General features: G+C 43.9%; 1 protein-coding gene across 1 annotated transcript in view; it reads left to right on the top strand.

Moving 5' to 3' along the window:
- The first annotated feature begins 2,075 nt into the window (after positions 1-2,075).
- LIMK1 (LIM domain kinase 1) overlaps positions 2,076-20,644 on the top strand; it is a 179,629-nt gene continuing 161,060 nt past the window's right edge. The window contains exon 1 of the mRNA XM_068270034.1: positions 2,076-2,449. Within this exon, the coding sequence (XP_068126135.1) occupies positions 2,392-2,449 (58 nt within the window). The 5' untranslated portion in view covers positions 2,076-2,391. The remainder of the gene's footprint in view (positions 2,450-20,644) is intronic.

The following is a 20,644-nucleotide window of genomic DNA, read 5'->3' as shown; positions in this document are numbered from 1 at the left end:
GGGAAGCATGACTGCGAAGAAGCTGAGGGGTTGTGGGGGATCGGAGGAGCCTCTCGAGCATCCAGAAGCTTCCCTCTACAGTGGTAATTATGTTTTCTTAGTTTTTTTTGTGGCTTTAGGGTTGCTTTAAAACAAAATTGTGGGATGGGGAAAAGATCCGCGTGAGAGGGAAGCCCCTGAATGATCCACAGGCTTATCCGATCCTCTTCCACCCCCTGGGCCCCCTTATTCGTTGCAGCCGCGCTTCTGTCTGTGTAGAAGTGCTGTAGCACAAAGTGGCTTGTGCACAGAGGTAAAGGCTGTGGACGAGCAGCCTAGCCATACTTGTGCCTACACACGTACCGCACACCTCCCAACTTTTTGAGATGAGAAAGAGGGACACTTAAGCCACACCCCTGCCACACCCCTGATCACAACCCCATCACACCCCTAGTCACGCACACCATAAAGATTTCATAAGAAAAATATGTTTTATAATTCAAACCACGCTGTTCCTCTCTATCCTGGTTCATTTCCCTTCATATTAACATTTTAAAATTAGTAATATATCAATGTAAAGGATGGGAATAAAATTTATAGTCGGTTAAACACATTTTTTAGTAGAGAACTATATATATTTACATAGAAAGAGAGACAAAGTACTGAAAGAGGGACAAATGAGGAGGAAAGAGGGACAGGGGGACAGGGCTCCCAAAGAGGGACTGTCCCTCCAAAAGAGGGACTGTTGAGAGCTATGGTACCGTAGCATGGCTATGACAACATATTCAACACGAAGCAGGAAAAAAGGGGCATAGGAGCCCTATTGGAAAAACCGGCACCGCCATAGGTGCCTATAATAAAGGTTGCATTTTGCGGCATGCCAGGGAAATGTGGGCACACGGGGTGGCCGCCAAGATGTACCCTTTATCCTGCAAATAGCAGCTTTTAGACTGCCCATGATATGCAGCAAAGAAGATAACGTTTTGTGCAAGAGTGTGAAATAAAGTAGATTGAAGCACCCTGTTAGCGGCAAGAGGGTGACATTTTGGTGGCCACTGGCCAGAGGAGCCCGATAGAATCGCGAGTGCCAGGGGCTTGCTAAACCCAAATTGTGGCATTGCATAGTGGGAGCGAAACCCTCTTTATGCTAATCGGGCCCCAAAATTGACCTTTTTGACGCATACTGCGGCTTTGTGGCAAAGGGGGTAATGTTTTAAGGGGGATTTAGGTGCTAAGGGAGGGGGGTATGTTTAGGCACAAATGGAGGGTGGGTCTAAAGCTGGCCACTAACGGTCCAATTTCTAGCAAAAAATCGTTCGAGCGATCAGAAATTCTGATCGGAAGTGAAATATTGTAATACATCGTTCACTACACCATCAACGAACCAATCTTTGCTTCCTATCTATCACAACCAACAAGAAAATATAAATTTTGGTTCGACGAAAATTAATTCGGACATTTTTTTCACTCGTTCATAATCGATTGTGTCCACCAATGGAGATTATTTACAACCAATCCGATCAGAATTTCTGATCGCTCAAACGATTTTTCGCTAGAAATTGGACCGTTAGTGGCCACCTTTAACTGTTAGCCACCACTGGGGGGAGGGGTAAATCAAAATCCAGTAGTATAATTTCAAGCTCTTGTCAAATACATTTGGAGGGTCCCTTCCAACACTGTATTGGTGTAGTCAAAAAAGATGGGGGAAGACTCTGGATTATTCTGAGCTTCCCTCTACTGAGGTAAGTATCTCACTGGGAACTTCCTTACAGGTACACTTTTCATTTCTTTTCAATGCACAAATGGCTGTTATTGGTGCTGTACTGACGAAAAATAAAGCAAAAACCAGCACCAAAATGATGTGTTGTGCCAGAATTGTGCTGATACCCGCATCAGCTTTCAAAATAATGGTAATGGTAAATGAGCAAGTGTGCTTGTAATATACAGCTGCCATATATCTGTATGCAGAGTACAGCGTGTATATATCAGTGATCAGGCAGGATCTGCGCACTACACGACACTCCGTATGCCTCTGCCTGCTGTGTGGAGATGACGTAATGCTTTGCTGTGGCAAGTGCTGAGCTCAGGTTTGACGCAGCTGAAGGGACATCAGAAGTCGGGGTATTTCCTGATCACTGGTCCCCAGGTCCAGCTATGACATAACGCCTCTCCGCTCTCTGGCTGCTCTCCCTCTCACACACCGTGCATCCTTTCCCAGGGAAGACTGCATGGTCGTCCCTCCTTTTCCTCCCATTCTGCTGTGTAGCATCTGTGGAGCAGTCAGTAGCAGCGGAGCTTCCCATGCAGGGGACACAGGGACACTCAGGGAAGTCACTCCTCCTCGCCACACACACAACGGCCGAGCCCGGGACGAGCTGCTGCCCTCTCTGCGGCCTCACACACGTGGGGTGAATGAGGTTGATGTTACTGTGCTGTAGCTGGAGCGAGGAACACATGGGAGAAGAAGAAGGTGAGGCATGGAGATCATACTGTGCTCTGCACGCATCTACAGCGTGTAGAGAGAGCTGGGTGTGTGTGGGGCAGGCACTATGGTGCTCATGGCTTACTGTATGCTGCTGCCAGACTGATGATGGGATTTAGGAGAGGTCTTTGAAAGGCAATTCATGTTCTCTGTAATAATCACACTAGTGTGGCTATGGCATCTGGACCATAGTCATGTATTTGCTTGGAGAGCAGTCTTGGATGATTCATCTAATGGAAGTGGAGACATGTGGTGCTGATGTTGATGCTGCAGTGGATGCTGTTTACAGATGGGGACTCATCCTGTCACTGCTGGACAGCCTCCTTCGGTTCTCTTGGGATGTTTGTAAAAGCAGCCAAGTGGAGCAGTGAGCTGTGGTCGGTTACGTGCTGAGCGCGTGCTGGTTATATGGCTGGGGGACACGTTATGAGGGCAGCCTGGTAAATCCACATTGATCTCTGCAAGTGGTGAGACCGTTAAGGGCTTAGTGTTGTTGAATTGGGACAGTAATAATACAAGGAGTTGAAATATATGGTGGTCACTGGCCTTTTTGTACACTACGCGAACAGTTTTCTCTTAAACTGTCCTTACAGCATTCAGCCTTCATTGTACAATTTAATTCAATCTTAAGGTGGCCACACACAATACAATAACATGATCCGATTTCAAGGCAATTCGATAAATATGATCGGATATCCCGGAAAAAATCGAAAACTTTTTTTTTTTAATTTGACTGAAAAATCCGATTGGATTTCCCATTTTTATCGATCCAGAATGCTAGAAATTTTTCTTCAATGTTTTAAAGGTTGTATGGTGTGTGTTTAATTTATTAATATGCACACCCTAGCATTTTTCTCAGTTTCCAATCATTTTTATCATAATTGGAGAAAAATCTGTGTGTAGAACATTGGTCATATTTTTGAAATGTTACAATCAGTCAGAAAAATTGATTGCGATTCTTGAATTGAAAATATTTTAAAAATTGTATGGTGTGTGGCCACCTTTACCACATCAATGCAGTATAAAGCTCTGGACACAAAATTTCTGTTGTTCAAAATACATATTTAGGGCTGGTGCACACCAAAAACCGCAAGCAGATCCGCAAAATGCTAGCAGATTTTTAAACGCTTTTTTTTATTTTTATGAGGCGTTTTGCTAGCGTTTTGCGGATTGCTGCAGCGGATTTCAGTATAGTAGATTTCATATATTGTTACAGTAAAGTTGTTACTGAACAGCTTCTGTAACAAAAACGCCTGCAAAACCGCTCTGAACTGCCGTTTTTCAGAGCGGTTTGCGTTTTTCCTATACTTAACATTGAGGCAGAAACGCACCCGCAATCCAAAAAATGCCTCACCCAGGCATTTTTCGTTTCTGCAAAACGCCTGCCGCTCTGGTGTGCACCACCCCATTGAGATACATTGACCAAGCAGATCCGCAGCCGCAAGCGGATCTGAAAACGCCCAAAAAGCCGCTCGGTGTGCACCAGCCCTGAGTGTTTGTTTCAGGTGACAGTCTTGGAGGGATTGCCTTACAAACATGATTCTCAGGTGTTCGCCACGCAGCTAGTTCTCTTCTATGGAGAGGGCAAGGGGACATTACATTGTGTCATATCTTCTGACGGCTCAGCACCGGTGTTTGAACAGCTTTAGGCACCACAATGTCACACAGTAAACGATGGTGTGAACTTGTAAGGGATTGCAAAAAATGCAGATCTCTATTGACTGAAGATGTGAAGGCCATGCTAGCAAATTAGAGCCACAAATTGCTGATTAACTTTCCGGGAGCTGTGTTATCAGCTTCCAGCCAGTTGATTAAAAAGACCACTACAGTGCAAAAAGTAAGCAGTTTAAATCTGACAGAACAGAGAGGTTTTGAACTAGTCCACCTCCTCATGGAGGATTCTCAGGGCATTCTTTGTTGTCAAAAGCATTTCCTAAATGGCAGTTTAACTGCAAAAATAGTAAGATTGCAGCCGGCCTCCCTACTCACTTGCACACTATTTGGGAACTGCCGTTCAGGAAATGCTGTTGACAACAAAGAAAACCCTGACAATCCTCCATGAGGAGGTGGACTAGTTCAAAACCTGTCGCTTCTGTCAGATTTTAACTGCTTACTTTTTTCGCTGGAGTGGTCCTTTAACAGCTGGAAGCTTTTATTGGCTAGTTGATTTTCCACTTACCAACCAGGTGAGCTGACACTGAATTTTCCAGGGCAGTGGAGTCGGTACAAAAATCATCCGACTCCTCAATTTATGAAACCTCCAACTCTGACTCCTGGTACCCAAAATTGCTGCGACTCCTCGACATCGACTCCTTAATCTAATACCAGGGCTGTGTATTTGGTGCAAAAAACATCCGGCTCCCACTCCTCAGGTTATGTTGTTTATCTTGTTGTGATGCAATACATTTGTCTGTAGCGATGTAACAGACATTCAACTTTATTCATTCATTGTATTGGGTTGAAACAGCGCGAGTTAAATCAGCTTATGAATGTTAATGTAATTAGCACAATTTAATTATAGCGCGGGCACGCTATGCACGCTAGTACTGGCAGTGTAGCGTGCGCTCCTTAGAAATAACCGATCCTTCCAAATGCCGTGTGATAGTGACGTATCCATGACCCCGAAACTTCACTAATACTTTACTTAGTACTTTAGTTAATGCTGCCAATAGCACTTAGGAGATAATTTTTCATCTTCTGTTTAAAATAACTTTTCAGCACTCTGCAACTGAACAAGTACTTAAAAGTAGGTGAAAAAATACTATCAAGCTTATTCTGTATATTTCCTTTTTTTGCTGGGGGTTTAAAAGGCATTATATTGACACGGTGTAGAAATATAATCTTGGAGAAAATTTAGGAGAAAAAGCAAATTATATAAAGGCCATAGTGTGAAAGGAGCCTAAGGACCTGTTCCCAAAGCATGCATCTAAGCTACAATTTGGATCTTGTGCGATTACGATCAGAATATGACGTAAGCTTTCTCAATGAAATCCCATGTTGCTGTTTACACTAATGTGATGCAATTTTTTTTAAATCGCAGACATACCGCGGATCAGGCCCATATTGATGTTTTGAGTGTTTGTCGTGTAAGATATAGTTGCAGTGAGAAAATGCACCGACTCCGACTCCTAATGAATTTGTAACTGTAATTAATATAGAAAATATGATAAAATGTTCTATTTCTCAGATAATAGTCATTAAAAATAATGTATATATACAGTATATATACAGTAATAGCTGTGCTTAGTCCACAAAAATGAAATAAACCAATCAAAATTAGTTACTTGTGCTGCTTCAATAAAGCAGTCCCCGTATTTTAAGGTCAGATATACATATCTGATTGTGACTGTATATATGATGTGTACACAGGAATCTCTTATATATGTTACGGCCAGAACCCGAAGTGTGGCCACTTCTAGTTCTGGCCGGCCACTTCGGGTTCTGGCCGGCCAATGCGCGAAGTGGCCGCAGCGCAGCGGCCAATGTTAGAAATGGAATGTTTCCTTTTAATATGAATGTAGTTTTCCTATATCGCCAAAAGTCAGTAGCGCTGTGGTAAGCAGAGATCCCAAACAAAATTTGCTCTTCTCCTAAACGTGCAACTCAGTGCACAATGAAAGGAAAATGTGGAGTCTCTCAGTGGAAAATTCAACTGCAAATTTTATTCAAATGGATGAATTTTTAAAACAGATAAGATCAACTCACATCTAGAGGGTCCTACTCTAGTAGGAACCCCTCTGGCAATGAACGCTTCCCACTCCGTGTGGTACTACAAGTCTAAGCGATCAAAGTGGCGTTGCCCGCTCTCTTCCCGACTAGTTTCGGCCTTCCGCCGTCATCAGGGGGTATGAGAGCGGGCGGGCAAACCATACATATATATATATATATATAGTTTTCCTGGCCGTCTCTGGCCAAATGTAGCAAAAAAAAACCAGTTCGTTCATTGAATGAGATGAAGCCGCCCGGCTTCTGCTCCGCGTCCTCTCCTCCGCCCCTGCCTCTCTCTCTCTCTCTCTCTTCTCCCCGACACTGGCAGCGGGGGACATGCGTGTCCCCTCCAGAGTCGTTCGTCGCGGCAGGCAATCCTGTCGTTCGTCCCTGCAGAGCGGGGGCTGGCAGAAGCAAGGTCTGCAGCCTCCCCGCTCTGCTTTCCTGGCGCCACGAACGACTCTCGGGGACACGCGTGTCCCCGCCGGCTGCCCGAAGAAGATAGAGAGAGAGAGGCAGGGGCGGAGGAGAGGAGGCGGAGCAGAAGCCGGGCGGCTTCATTTCATTCAATGAACGAACTGTTTTTTTTTTTGCTACATTTGGCCAGAGACGGCCAGGAAAACTACATTCATATTAAAAGGAAACATTCCATTTCTAACATTGGCCGCTGCGCTGCGGCCACTTCGCGCATTGGCCGGCCAGAACCCGAAGTGGCCGGCCAGAACTAGAAGTGGCCACACTTCGGGTTCTGGCCGTAACATATATACTAAATAACATCTATGCTGTAAGAATAAAGCCTGATGTGTAGCTGTGTCACTAATAGAGATGGTCAATGAGATGGAAATAATTCTGCATTGATGCTGATTTATGAAAATATATGCACTCCCTTTGCTGATGAAATCAAATAATTTGATATGTTGTTAAATTAGGTTTAGTGACTGCAAATTAAAGGGTACCTGAGACGGATGAAAAGTAAAGTTTTATACATACCTGGGGCTTCCTCCAGCCCCCTTCAGGCTAATCAATCCCTCGCTGTCCCCCACCACCCGGATCTTCTGCTATGAGTCCTGGTAATTCAGCCAGTCAGCGCTGTCCGGCTGCATGCCGCTCCCACAGCCAGGAACATTCTGCACCTGCGCAATAGTGCTGCACAGGTGTAGTATGCTCCTGGGGGTGGAGTGTGTGCATGCGCACTACACCCGACTGGCTCAAGTACCTGGACTCATAGCAGAAGATCCAGGTGGTGGAGGAGGACAACGAGGGACGGATTATCCTGAAGGCAGCTGGAGGAAGCCCCAGGTATGTATAAAACTTTAATTTCATCTGTCTCAGGTTTACTTTGTTACACAGTAGTACTATACTCTACATATGCACTCCCCACAGAACTGCAGGGAATCCACTGAGAATGCTGTGCACATTGAACACAGTGGTGTTGTCTGTTTACAATCTCCTTATTCCCCTGCAGAGTACCTGCACATCATTCTTACATGTACCCACACTTACATTGCCTAGGGCCTGATAGATGTTCTTTGTTCCGGTTTGTACCTTTTACAAGTACTCTTACCAAGGAATAGTTTTAGTCTAAAGGGAATAAATATAGTAGTCTACATATCCTTCTCACTTCAGTTGTCTTGTAAAATTCCTAAGCGTTGGCAGTTAAGAGACGAATTTCACGTTACATACTTTTAATCAACAAAATTGTAATATGCAAATTAGAGGAGTCGGAGTCGAGGAGTCGGAGTCGGTGGAATCCTAAACTTCGGAGTCAGAGTCGGTGGGTTTTTGGACCGACTCCACAGCCCTGGTCCCTACAGAGAGATACTGAGAGCCTAAAAGAGAATTTTGATCAGTTTATGGTGGCTATACCAACCCATGCATTTCTTCTTGTGCTGTACAGGAGAATTAATGAATCCTGGGCACAAAAGAAGAACTTCTTGAGCTATCTATGAACACACATAAAGCTGTTGACATGTGGATTGAATGCAGTTTGCCTTAGTTCAGCAGGTCAACCCACAGTAGTGTGACACTTCCCCTTGGCATAGATGTACTGTGAGGGAAGAAATTTCTAATGCTAACCTATGGATAATCCAAACCTAGGGTTGTCCTCTGCCTACTTTCTCCATAACTACCTCTCTGTCACGTCTCGAGTCTCTATGAACCTGGTAGCGCTGCCTGACTGCTTTCTGCTGTGGTTGGTAAAGTGTTACACACTTCCTGCAGTTCAGCAGCAGAGACAACTGTTGGATCTCACTTAGGGCTTGTTCACACTAAGAGCGATTTCACTCTTTTTTTTTTAGCTCTGGCAATTTTAAAAGTCGCCTTAAAAGTGCTAGTGCAATGTTAGCTTAGGTGAATGTTCTCACAGGGGCGATGAGCTTTCCATCCAATCGCAAACGCGGCTCCTGCACCATTTTCTGAGAGTTTGTGCTTCAATAGAAAGTATAGGAAAATCGTGAAGCGTTTGAAAAAATGCTTTGAATTGCTATTTCCTGAGCGCTTTAATGAATAAATACATTGTATTTATTAATTTCCGGGTTAAAGAGTTCACTTCCTGACGAACGTTGGGAAGTTAAAAAAAAACATTGCTCCACAAAAACGCTTAGAAAAGGGCCTTTCTAAGCGAAAATCGCTCAGAAAGTGCTTGTAAAAGCACTTAAAAAACCCATATAAATCAATCGGTGCTTGCGATGGCGATTTTATAATGTGAACAAGGCCTCAGTAATTTCAGGTGAGTTGGCAAGATAATTCCCTGAATTTCCAAAAAGCCAGACTGGCAACTGCCATGAAACCAGGAACAGCAGCTTTGGCCTGCAATTTGGATCGACACTGGACTATCAAAACACTGCTTAGCGAATTAGAACATGGTAGATAACGGTTCAAATGGCGAAATGGAGCACGCGAGCACACACACACATTTTCTCAAGTTTCACTGCACTGTGGCTCTCATTGTTTCTTCTTGTGGTTGTTGTTATTGTGATAGCTTGGTTTTAGTTAAATACAGCCAAGATCCCTACAGATGTATTATTACTCTTCCCTGTGACATTGCAGTAAACTCAGTGAAGCAGTTGATGTGTGAGGATACAATACATTTTATATCTTGCTTTGCGCAGGCTTTTATGGACCACAGATACCACAGAAAAAAGAGAGTTTTATGTATCCTGTATATTGTTGCCATGGTTTCCAACAATTTTCCTAAAAAACATAACAAAAATAACAGAAGAGAAGTTGAAAGATAATATTTAATGACAGTCAGTGACAACACAGTTTGCATAGTGGTGTTGTTATATAGATTAACGTGCTGAAGTGGTGTAAGCCTGTACAGTATATCTGGTAACCAGGGCTGTGGAGTCGGTACAAAAATCTTCCGACTCCTCAGTGTATGAAACCTTCGACTCCGGGTACCCAAAATGGCTCCGACTCTCCGACTCCTTAGTCTAATACTTACCAGGGCTGTGGATTTTGTACCAAATCATCTGACTCCGGACTCCGACTCCTAAGTTTATGAAATCTCCGACTCCAACGCTGACTCTGGGTACCCAAAATTGCTCTGACTCCTCAACTCCCACTCCACAGCCCTGATGGTAACTTGAATCAAGGCTCCTGATTTAGTAGCCAGTTTACCCGGTTGACAGTGGGTGATAGATGGCAAATTATGAGTGGGGGGGGGGGGGGGAGGTTGCACATTGAGAGTAGAGACTGTTGTGGTTACTGGAGGCCTTGCTGGTACAGTAGATGAGGAAGGTTGCTGTTGTAGATGGGACAGTAGGTATGGCAGGTGGAGCTGTGGATGTTGTGGCGAGCACTACATAGTAACATGTAGTGACAGATGCTGAAAGAACTTAAGTACTATATATTGACAGATGGTGGTAGTTGTGATGCTGTGACTGCTTGTTCTGATGATCACAGCTGGTGCAGTGAGCAAATGTAAATACAGTGTATTTGCATGAGCTGTGTACAGTGGAGTGCATACTTTCCCTAGCAGAGCACTGATGTATCAGATGCTGACATACATCCTGGGTGCTGGTGCTGCAATAAACAGGGATGCTAATGCACGGCGTGCAGGAAACTGATGAGCTACACAGCAGAATGTATTGCAAACATAGTGTGCTATTATGGGAACAGTGGCAAAGTGAATGGGTACAGTGTGTTCGATATATAGCTGAGATCCAGTACAGCCTATCTATGCAGTGTTCTGCAGTCTGTACTGTACATCAGAGATGCAGTCAGGAATACAGATTGTTTCTTCCTTCTGTGAGGATTTATTGATAATCCTTTGTATGCAGACTCTATAAACAGTGGTAAGCTGTCAGGTGGCTCCAAATAATGGGTAACCAGGTCTTTCTGTTATGTGCGGACAGACACCACTGCTGTATATAGTTATTTTTTTTTGTCTACTTTTTGGGCTGGACTATATACTTTATATGTTCTATCTATCTGCTAAATTGAGCATGCTCTGACCAAACCTTTGCAGTGTTGGACAACTGCGCAGGTCTTGCACCTGCATAGTACCTGCGCATTAATGCGGACCCGATCGAGCTCCGCTATTTCCACCGGAAACCAAGGGGGACAGATGGTACTGTGCCTACGCTGTATCCCAAAGGTAAATATTGCTGCGTGCTGCAGGCACTACTGCGCCTGCGCGCATCCGCTGACAAGCTTGCTTGTGGATTTTCAGGGGGAGCCAGCGCTGGATCGGGGCTACACAGGAGGATGAGGAAGTCTGATTAGCATCCAGAGGCTTCCCCCTCCCGAGGTAAGTATCCCATAGGGGCACTTTGTCCTTACAGATTCTGTTTAACCACCCTGGCGTTCTGATTAAATCGCCAGGGTGGCTGCGGGAGGGTTTTTTTTAAATTAAAAAAAAACTATTTCATGCAGCCAACTGAAAGTTGGCTGCATGAAAGTCCACTAGAGGGCGCTCTGGAGGCGATCTTCCGATCGCCTCCGGCGCCCAGAATAAACAAGGAAGGCCGCAATGAGCGGCCTTCCTTGTTTTGCTTATATCGTCGCCATAGCGACGAGCGGAGTGACGTCATCGACGTCAGCCGACGTCCTGACGTCAGCCGCCTCCGATCCAGCCCTTAGCGCTGGCCGGAACTTTTTGTTCCGGCTGCGCAGGGCTCAGGCGGCTAGGGGGGCCCTCTTTCGCCGCTGCTCGCGGCGAATCGCCGCAGAGCGGCGGCGATCAGGCAGCACACGCGGCTGGCAAAGTGCCGGCTGCGTGTGCTGCACTTTATTTGATAAAAATCGGCCCAGCAGGGCCTGAGCGGCAGCCTCCGGCGGTGATGGACGAGCTGAGCTCGTCCAGACCGCTCAGGAGGTTAAAAAACTTGTTATCTAGCAAAACTGCTTGATAGCGTATGCATTCTGGCCAGTTTTCTGATTAGAGAATTGAAGCCAAAGCAGCTGAGAAACAGTGAGATAAGGCTTCTAACAAGGTTTTACTGCAGGAAGGTTCAGAGGGTCATTAGTTTCCTGTCATTTTCAGCTAAATGAGCAGAGTGTGGATTCTAAACAGCAGCAGTGACAGTCTAATGCATTCTCTAAAAATATGAGACTCTTTTCTCTACTACAGGACTAATGTTCTATTTATCATCTAGACTACACATACAATGCATTGGCCCTAATTCAACTACCGGTAACTTTTTCTCTGTTAAGTTTTCTATTTGGTGATATTTTCACACATTATCAATATAATGCATTTTAAGCAACCAACAAGCAATAAGATACAGAATAATTTTGGCAGTTATTTTTCACCTACTTTTTGGTACTTATTGAATTGAAACGTTCTGAAAAGTTATATTAAACAGAAGAGGAAAAATTATCTAGGCGAAAACGTACATGAGCACAGTTCATCAGCACACCAGCAGTACAGGTAGTCTCCGACTTACGAACGCCCGACTTACGAACGACCCGCTGATACGAACGGCATGGATTCAGTGTTTCCATGGGAGCAAGCCAAAAACAATTTTTTCAAATTGGACTTGTAGTTTTTGAGAAAATCGATTTTTTTAAAAAATTCAAAGAAGAATGGCTTTTAAACTTGTATAAGCAGGCACAGAGGGCAGAGGTGACACAAAAGGGGACACTGGAGGCACAGGGGAGCAGGGAGGAGGTACAGGGGACAGAGATAGCACATTGTTCTGACTTAAGAACAGATTCAGGTTAAGAACAAACCTACAGTCCCTATCTCGTTCGTTATCCGGGGACTACCTGTAATTGTTAAATGCAACACGTTTTTATTGTGCAATCATCCCACATGGTTCTTCACGTGGGATGATTGCACAATATAAGTGTGTTGCATTTAAGAATTACTGCTGGTGTGCTGATGAACTGTGCTCATGTCTGTTTATGGAGTGACCTTGTCATAGTCACCTCATCAAGCGCCCAGAACTGGATGGTGAGCCTGCTTTACTAACTTACATAGGAGTAAAGTTAGTGAATTGAATAAGGGGCATTGAGATTAGATGCATGAAATCACGGGAACATTGCTGTGCACAGACAGCGTACAACAGTAACCATTACTATGGTCATGCATGTTACTAACAGTAACGCTCATTGGTAACATACGTTACCATAGCAACGATTGCGCTACTCATACTGCGGGTCGTGCTAATAGCACAACTCACGCTACTGCTTGAGGTCGTACGGGTAATATTGCTGTGTGCACGTGATGTTGTGCATTTTTGGGGGTAGCCCCTTATCTCATAAGTTTATTTTCACTTCAGGTTCACTTTAACATTGCTCTGAAAGAATACCTGATTGGCCATAGGGTGCAGCAGCTCTTTTTTTTTCACAGTTTCAGGCAGTCCTGAACAAGTGTGGGTCTGGCAACAACTTCTTCTAATCTAGAGATTTTATGGGTTGGCAATGACTGCTTCCTCAGACAGGCCTCTTCTGCAACAGAAGTATAGTTATTCATCTGTGCTAATTATCCAGAATGGCTACTTTATCTATTCATTGTATGGAAAAACGGCAGCTGATTTCAGTTTGTTGGATTACCGGAGATGCTTGGAGGTCTCTGGATATGCCTCAGTAAATCAGGCCCACTGTGTACCTAGACAGAGCCACTCTTGTCAGTTACCAATTTATGAAATATATTAAACCTGCCTGCAAAGTCCTCATGTGACAGTTATCATCCATGACATGTTCCCTACAGCTAAGTCCTGCCACGCCACGTCTATCCATAAATGCTGCAGATAATTGGGAAGCCAGACTGCCGGATTATAGCAGTAACTGTTTAACTGCTAGAAGTCATAAGACCCCTTTGGATTTGTTTGCAGTGGATTTTGTGGATGTATTCATTCTCTCAACAAAGGGAGCTGGGAATATCAAGGCTCTGTAGGTTATATTGGTTCAGCCTCTTCCAATTCATTGAACTGGCACTTATTACAGCTGAAATCTAGGTATAAGGATAATTAGTTACTTTAATGCATCCAATCTTTGTGCATTGGTCCAATCACTTTAATGTATTAATGTATTGTTGAAGTTTGACTTCCTTGATCCTTAAAGCACACCTGAGAGGGATATGGAGGTTGAACTGAGAGGGATATGGAGGCTGCCATATGTATTTCCTTTTAAATTATGTGCATTGCCTGGCTGCCATGCAGTCTGACTGGCCACATATTTGTTTTCAGGCGTGTGATTCAGACGCTATTGCAGCCAAAGAGTTCAGTGTGACAGCCAGGTATTGTTTAAAAGGAAAATAATATGGCAGCCACAATTTCCCTTTTAGTGTGTTAAGCCTTGTATACATGCTAGATGGTTTTCGGATGAGGAGGCCAGCTGAGGCCACCACTGTTGGGAATCTAGCATGCACCATTGGTCCCCCACTAACCCTCCATAGCAAAAGAACATTTGCTAGCCTATAGGTTAGCAATGTATCTGTACAGCATCTAGCCCTTGGGGATCAAGTCCTGGCAGACAACAAAATGTGAAGGTGTGTGCGCATTTTTAGTACCAGGTGAACTTTTAAATGACATGACTTCAGAGGATGGCAGATAGCAGTAAGCCATTACAGTGGTATGAAATAAGCTTATACTAAGTCTTCTGAAAACTTAGAGTACATATAGTGTAAAATAGATAGACTGCAATGAAAGGCTCTGTGTTAATGCTACCAGGATCAATCATTCACCTGCTGGTCCGTAATTCAGATAATGACAGGAGCTCTGCCCATCCTCATCAGCAAATCTGCCATGGTGTTTTTTTTCTAAAGCCTTCTGAAGCTAGGTGGGCAAGTCTCAGCACCCAGTTCAGCAACAGTGGCCGAATTGATGACTGCCGAGCTGGGGGCGGGCCTTAGCAAGCAGGTGGGGGTGGCCACAGAACTTCGTGAAACATGGCTGACTTTGTCTTACAGATGGAGGGGGTGGAGTTTCTGTCATTTATGAATTACGGAAGAGTGGATAATTAACCCTACCACCCACAGTTCCTTGCAGCAATTATTTAAGGGCTTTACATTGAAGACTCTCTATTTTACAATGGAAGTAGTCTTTAAAGGAATACTGAACACACCCAACAAAATTAGTTTATTATGAAATGAATGCCCTTGCTTACCATTTGCATTGCCAAATGTGACATGACCAGAGGCAAATCATTCCAAAGCTCAGAGGTATGTGTTTGGCTCATGTGGTTTTGCTGGTCAGTATCAGCATTCAGAGAACTGCTTCTACTCGGGTAGTTAAAGGAATACTATCGATACCCAAGTGTTCTAAAATGACAGTGTGCAAATAATGTCTAAGTAGCTGTGTAAACATTTTCCTGCTTTTCATGTTAAATATCAGAGGCAAAAACTGTAATTTATTAAGGGTAGGATTTAGCTATATTGGGACAAATCAATTGCAGATGGGGTGTCTGCTTCAATGCACAGCCAGAGTTGCATATCAGACTACAGAAAGCAAATATCAAACATATCAAACTCTGAAAGCAAAAACAGTATGAAAAGCTGTGACAATTAGTTACATTTCCTCTGCTCTCTTCAGACACTTCAGTCAGAAACACAGGACACAGAAGCTGCAGCTTTCTCTCTGTCACACTCAGAGTTACACATAGAGTTAACTGATCAAGTGTGAGGGGAATTTCCCCTCTCCTCATGGCTCAGTCAGCCGTCAGTTTTGGCTTAAGTAAAGTTTGAAAGTATTTTGCTAACAGTAAACAAAGAAGTTGCTACTAAAATGTATACACCAGTACTTAGCAGCACTTCCCAAACAATTCCTGTGTCAATTGAAAAAAATATGTGAATCGATAGTATTCCTTTAACCACTTTACTCCTGCCCGTATGAATTTCTCCGTCCCTTTTTCCATCCTTTAACCCCCAAGGACGGAGAAATCCGTACTTTCCGCGCTCCCGCTCGCTCTAGCGTGCATTCCCGCGGGTAAACACGCCGCCAGCCACTCGCCCGGAGATCAATGAACGGGAAAACCCATTCCCTAAGCAGCGCGATCATTGTGAAAAAAAAAAAAACTTACCCAGCCTCCTACTACTTCCTCCAAGTGTCTGGAAGGACGCTTGGAGGTCGCATTAAACAAAAAGTTACTGGTGCCATCTTGTGGCCAAATAGTATAACTACACCCTAAACATTTTTCACATACAAATGAATTAGTTATACACAAAAAATTAACTCATTACCTCCCACACTCCCCATTTTTTTTTTTGTAAGAAAAAATTTACAATTAAAAAAAATACATAAATAGTTACCTTAGGGACTGAACTTTTTAAATATTTATGTCAGGAGGGTACAACACTGTTACTTTATAAACTATGGGCTTGTAATTAGGGATGGACGCAAACTGCAAACGCAAAACTGAAAAAATGCACCTTTATTTCCCATTAAAATATTGGCGCCAAACATTGTGATAGGGACATAATTTAAACGGTTTTATAACCGGGACAAAAGGACAAATACATTTCATGGGTTTTAATTACAGTAGCATGCATTATTTAAAAACTATAATGGCCGAAAACTGAAAAATAATTATTTTTTCCCACATTTTTCCTATTTTCCCATTAAAACACATTTAGAATAAAATAATTATTGGCATAATGTCCCACCTAAAAATAGCCTAATTGGTGGCGGAAAAAACAAGATATAGTTCATTTCATTGTGATAAGTAATGATAAAGTTATAGACAAATGAATGGAAGGAGCGCTGAAAGGTGAAAATTGCTCTGGTGGTCAGGGGGTAAAACCCCTCAGTGGTGAAGTGGTTAAAGTATACTTGGCTAGTTTGGGTGTGCAGTGCATTCTTCCAGTTTTATTGTAACTTCTCTCCCTTGGACTGGCCAAACGTAAGTGATCTCCTTAATGGTAATTCCCTTATTAATGCCTAATCCTAACCTTCCCCTGTGACTAATCCCTACCTGATGTCTAACTCTAAACTCCCCCTCTGACATTAACCAATCCCTGGTACTTAAAACTGACTTCAACCCTTCCTGATGCCTAACATGACCCCCCCCCTTCCTTAAAGTGTAGCAGAGCTGATTAAAAGAAAAAGATTTATGTTTACCTGGGGCTTCCTCCAGCCTCATCCGCTTGGATCGCTCCCACGCCGCCACCCTCCACTGTCTTTAATCCCTTCCTGATGCATGCCAACACACACACACACACACACACACACACACACACACACACACACACACACACACACACACACACACACACACACACACACACACTGTACACACACACACACACACACACACTGTACACACACACACACACACACACACACACACACACACACACACACACACACACACACACACACATATATATATATATAATACGCACACACACACCTGCTCGTTCTAATCCTGATGCAGAGAACAGGAGAGGGGTTTTGCTGAGAGAAGTAAATGGCTTTGATTGAATCCTGGTTTGAGGTAATAGTCCTCATTCATCGCCACCAATATTTGTTATTATTTCGTATTTATATAGTGCTGACATCTTCTTCGTCTTGTCACTTAACTGTCCCTCAGAGGAGCTCACAATCTAATCCCTATCCCAAATGTCCATTATAGTCCAGGGCCAATTTAGAGAGAAGCCAATTAACTTATCTGTATGTTTTTGGGATTTGGAAAGAAACCAGAGTGTCTGGAGGAAACCCTCATAAACATAGGGTTGTATACATATATTGTATATTATATTTATATAAATATATTTTATTACTGTATATATACAATCAGGACTGTGGAGTCGGTACAAAAATCTCCAACTCCGACTCCTCAGTTTATGAAACCACCGACTCCGGGAGCCCAAAATGGTTCTGACTCCGACTCCGACTCCTTAGTCTAATGCTTACCAGGGCTGTGGATTTTGTAAAAAATCATCCGACTCCGACTCCTCGGTTTATGAAATCACCGACTCCAACTCCGACTCTGGGTACCCAAAATTGGTCCGACTCCTCGACTCTGACTCCAACTCCGACTCCACAGCCCTGTATACAATATATTGAATATACTGTATACAATAAATGTTTGTGTATCCCCAGTGCTATGCTTTCTGGGAGCCATATGTTCAGTACATCAGCCAAGAGCTGTATCCTGCTCATACAAATGTTATCTTATTTGTTGTGGTGTAAGTATACCACCACTTTTAAATTCAGTATGTTCTGCTGTGCCATACTTAACCTCCTTGGCGGTATGAAAAATACCGCCAGGAGGGAGCGCAGCAGTTTTTAAAAAAAAAATTTTTTTTTTTAATCATGTAGCGAGCCGAGGGCTCGCTACATGATAGCCGCTGCTGAGCGGCATCCCCCCGCCCGCTTCGATTGCCTTCGGCGATCTCCGATCAGGAAATCCCGTTCATAGAACGGGATTTCCTGGAGGGCTTCCCCCGTCGCCATGGCGACGGGGCGGGATGACGTCACCGACGTCACTGACGTCGGGACGTCATTGGGAGTCCCGGGCCACCCCTCGGCGCTGCCTGGCACTGATTGGCCAGGCAGCGCTGGGGTCTGGAGGGGGGGGCCCGCGCCGCAGCAGATAGCGGCGATCGGGCAGGGGCCGGCGGCGATCAGAGTGCTGGCGCAGCTAGCAAAGTGCTAGCTGCGTCCAGCAAAACAAAAATTATGAAAATCGGCCCAGCAGGGCCTGAGCGGCACCCTCCGGCGGCTTACCCCGTGTCACACACGGGGTTACCGCCAAGGAGGTTAAAGAGACACTGAAGCGGAAAAAAAAATATGATATAATGAATTGGTTGTGTACTATGAATAATTACAAGAAGATTAGCAGCAAAGAAAATATTCTCATATTTTTATTTTCAGGTATATTGTGTTTTTTCTAACATTGCATCACTCTATAATATGTGCAGATTACACAACACTCAGCATTCAAAATGAGTCTTTCAGAGCAGTCTGTGAAGTAATGACATCTCCTCTAGCAGAGGAAAAGTAAACAGTTCAATTACAGTTGAGATAATAAAAGTCAGATAACAGCCCTCTCCACGACTAAAGGCCCATACACACGTCGGATTTTAGCGAACGACCCGTCGTTTGAACGTTCCGTCGTTCGGACGTTTTCGCGTCAAATCCGACGTGTGTACAGACTATCGTTCGGGTGATAAGACTGGTTACCAGCGATCCGCCCGGCGGATCGCTGGTAACCAGTCTTATCACCCGAACGATAGTCTGTACACACGTCGGATTTGACGCGAAAACGTCCGAACGACGAAACGTTCAAACGACGGGTCGTTCGCTAAAATCCGACGTGTGTATGGGCCTTAACTTAGTCGGAGAGCTTAATGGCTTGTTTGCATAGAGATAACAACTGGAGTTTCTCAACTCTTCCTGTACTGGAAACAATTAGACTGATGTATCTGATCTTAATGTTTTTTTTCTTAGCTGTACTACACATACAAATCATAATATCATCATTTTTTTTTCGCTTCAGTGTCTCTTTAAGTGCTTAAATGACTGTATTGAGGTCAGTGAGAATGCGATGTATATGCATAGCAAATGCATCTTCTGTACAAAAAGCAATCCACTTTCCCTGAAGTCATGCTTATCTAGTTGTATTTAACTTGCTTCTGATCTGACACTCAGCTTCTCTTGTCCTAATTGTGCCTGTCTGAGAACTGGAAGCAAGAGGAATATGAAGGCTGATGTTGCTTTTTCTAGCCAGTTTGACAGACACGCTCAGGTTTTAGCTTCATCAGTCACACACCTGGAACAGGCATGATGTAAAGCCTTGGTACCGTCAGAACATCTGATCAGCATCCTCATCACTTATGCACCACATGTTAAAAGCAGACTGTCAGCACTGCAACTGTCCAAGTACAATAATTTAAAACACGTGTTGCTGCTGCATTTGTTTCCACCTTCCTCACCAGTCTATTAGGATCCATTGTGGCCTTCCTCATGTCCCCGTACATCTCCAGTGGAACACAGAGGACAGGAAAAGTTTAGGGGGGGGGGGGGGGTGTGGAAGTAGGTACAACGACGTGGCAAGAGACGACTGGGCACTTATATGTCAGCAGAAAATGAGGGGGTGACAGGTAGGTAGACATTTTTATCTTGTAATCACTGCCTTCTTCAGCACCAGTGCCTCATTCTGGAACTGAATATGCATTGCCAACAAGTGTGTTCCATTCCAGTTTTACTGTGACGGATAAATGCCACCTTCCGTATTTTTTCCCTTACAAGTTTCCAAAAATTAACCCTATAGTGAAGTATGGAGGCAGCAATCTTTAATCTTTTGAAAAACTACTGTTTGACTGATTGTTAGATTGTTTCTCTCTAATTCTTCACAGGTCACTGACCAAAAGAAGTAAGTAGGTTAGCTCTTCTAACCTTGACTCAACCATTCTAGCCAACCCCTCCACTCCCTCGCATCCACCCTCCCCAAACTAATCTGCCTGAAGCAGGCAGTCGCCCAATATAATCAAGCCCTTTCAACTTTCCTAGACATTGCCACCCCATCTGTCCTACCAACCCCCAACTCTGGCACTGCACCTACACTCGCAACCTCCAAAAAAAAGACACATGCAGGGAGTGCAAAATTATTAGGCAAATGAGTATTTTGACCACATCTTCCTCTTTATGCATGTTGTCTTACTCCAAGCTGTATAGGCTCGAAAGCCTACTACCAATTAAGCATATTAGGTGATGTGCATCTCTGTAATGAGAAGGGGTGTGGTCTAATGACATCAACACCCTATATCAGGTGTGCATAATTATTAGGCAACTTCCTTTCCTTTGGCAAAATGGGTCAAAAGAAGGACTTGACAGGCTCAGAAAAGTCAAAAATAGTGAGATATCTTGCAGAGGGATGCAGCACTCTTAAAATTGCTAAGCTTCTGAAGCGTGATCATCGAACAATCAAGCGTTTCATTCAAAATAGTCAACAGGGTCGCAAAAAGCATGTGGAAAAACCAAGGCGCAAAATAACTGCCCATGAACTGAGAAAAGTCAAGCGTGCAGCTGCCAAGATGCCACTTGCCACCAGTTTGGCCATATTTCAGAGCTGCAACATCACTGG

The sequence above is a fragment of the Hyperolius riggenbachi genome, chromosome 2, assembly GCF_040937935.1.
Source record: "Hyperolius riggenbachi isolate aHypRig1 chromosome 2, aHypRig1.pri, whole genome shotgun sequence".
Lineage (NCBI taxonomy): Eukaryota > Metazoa > Chordata > Amphibia > Anura > Hyperoliidae > Hyperolius > Hyperolius riggenbachi.
This window is presented reverse-complemented; position numbering and strand designations above follow the sequence as displayed.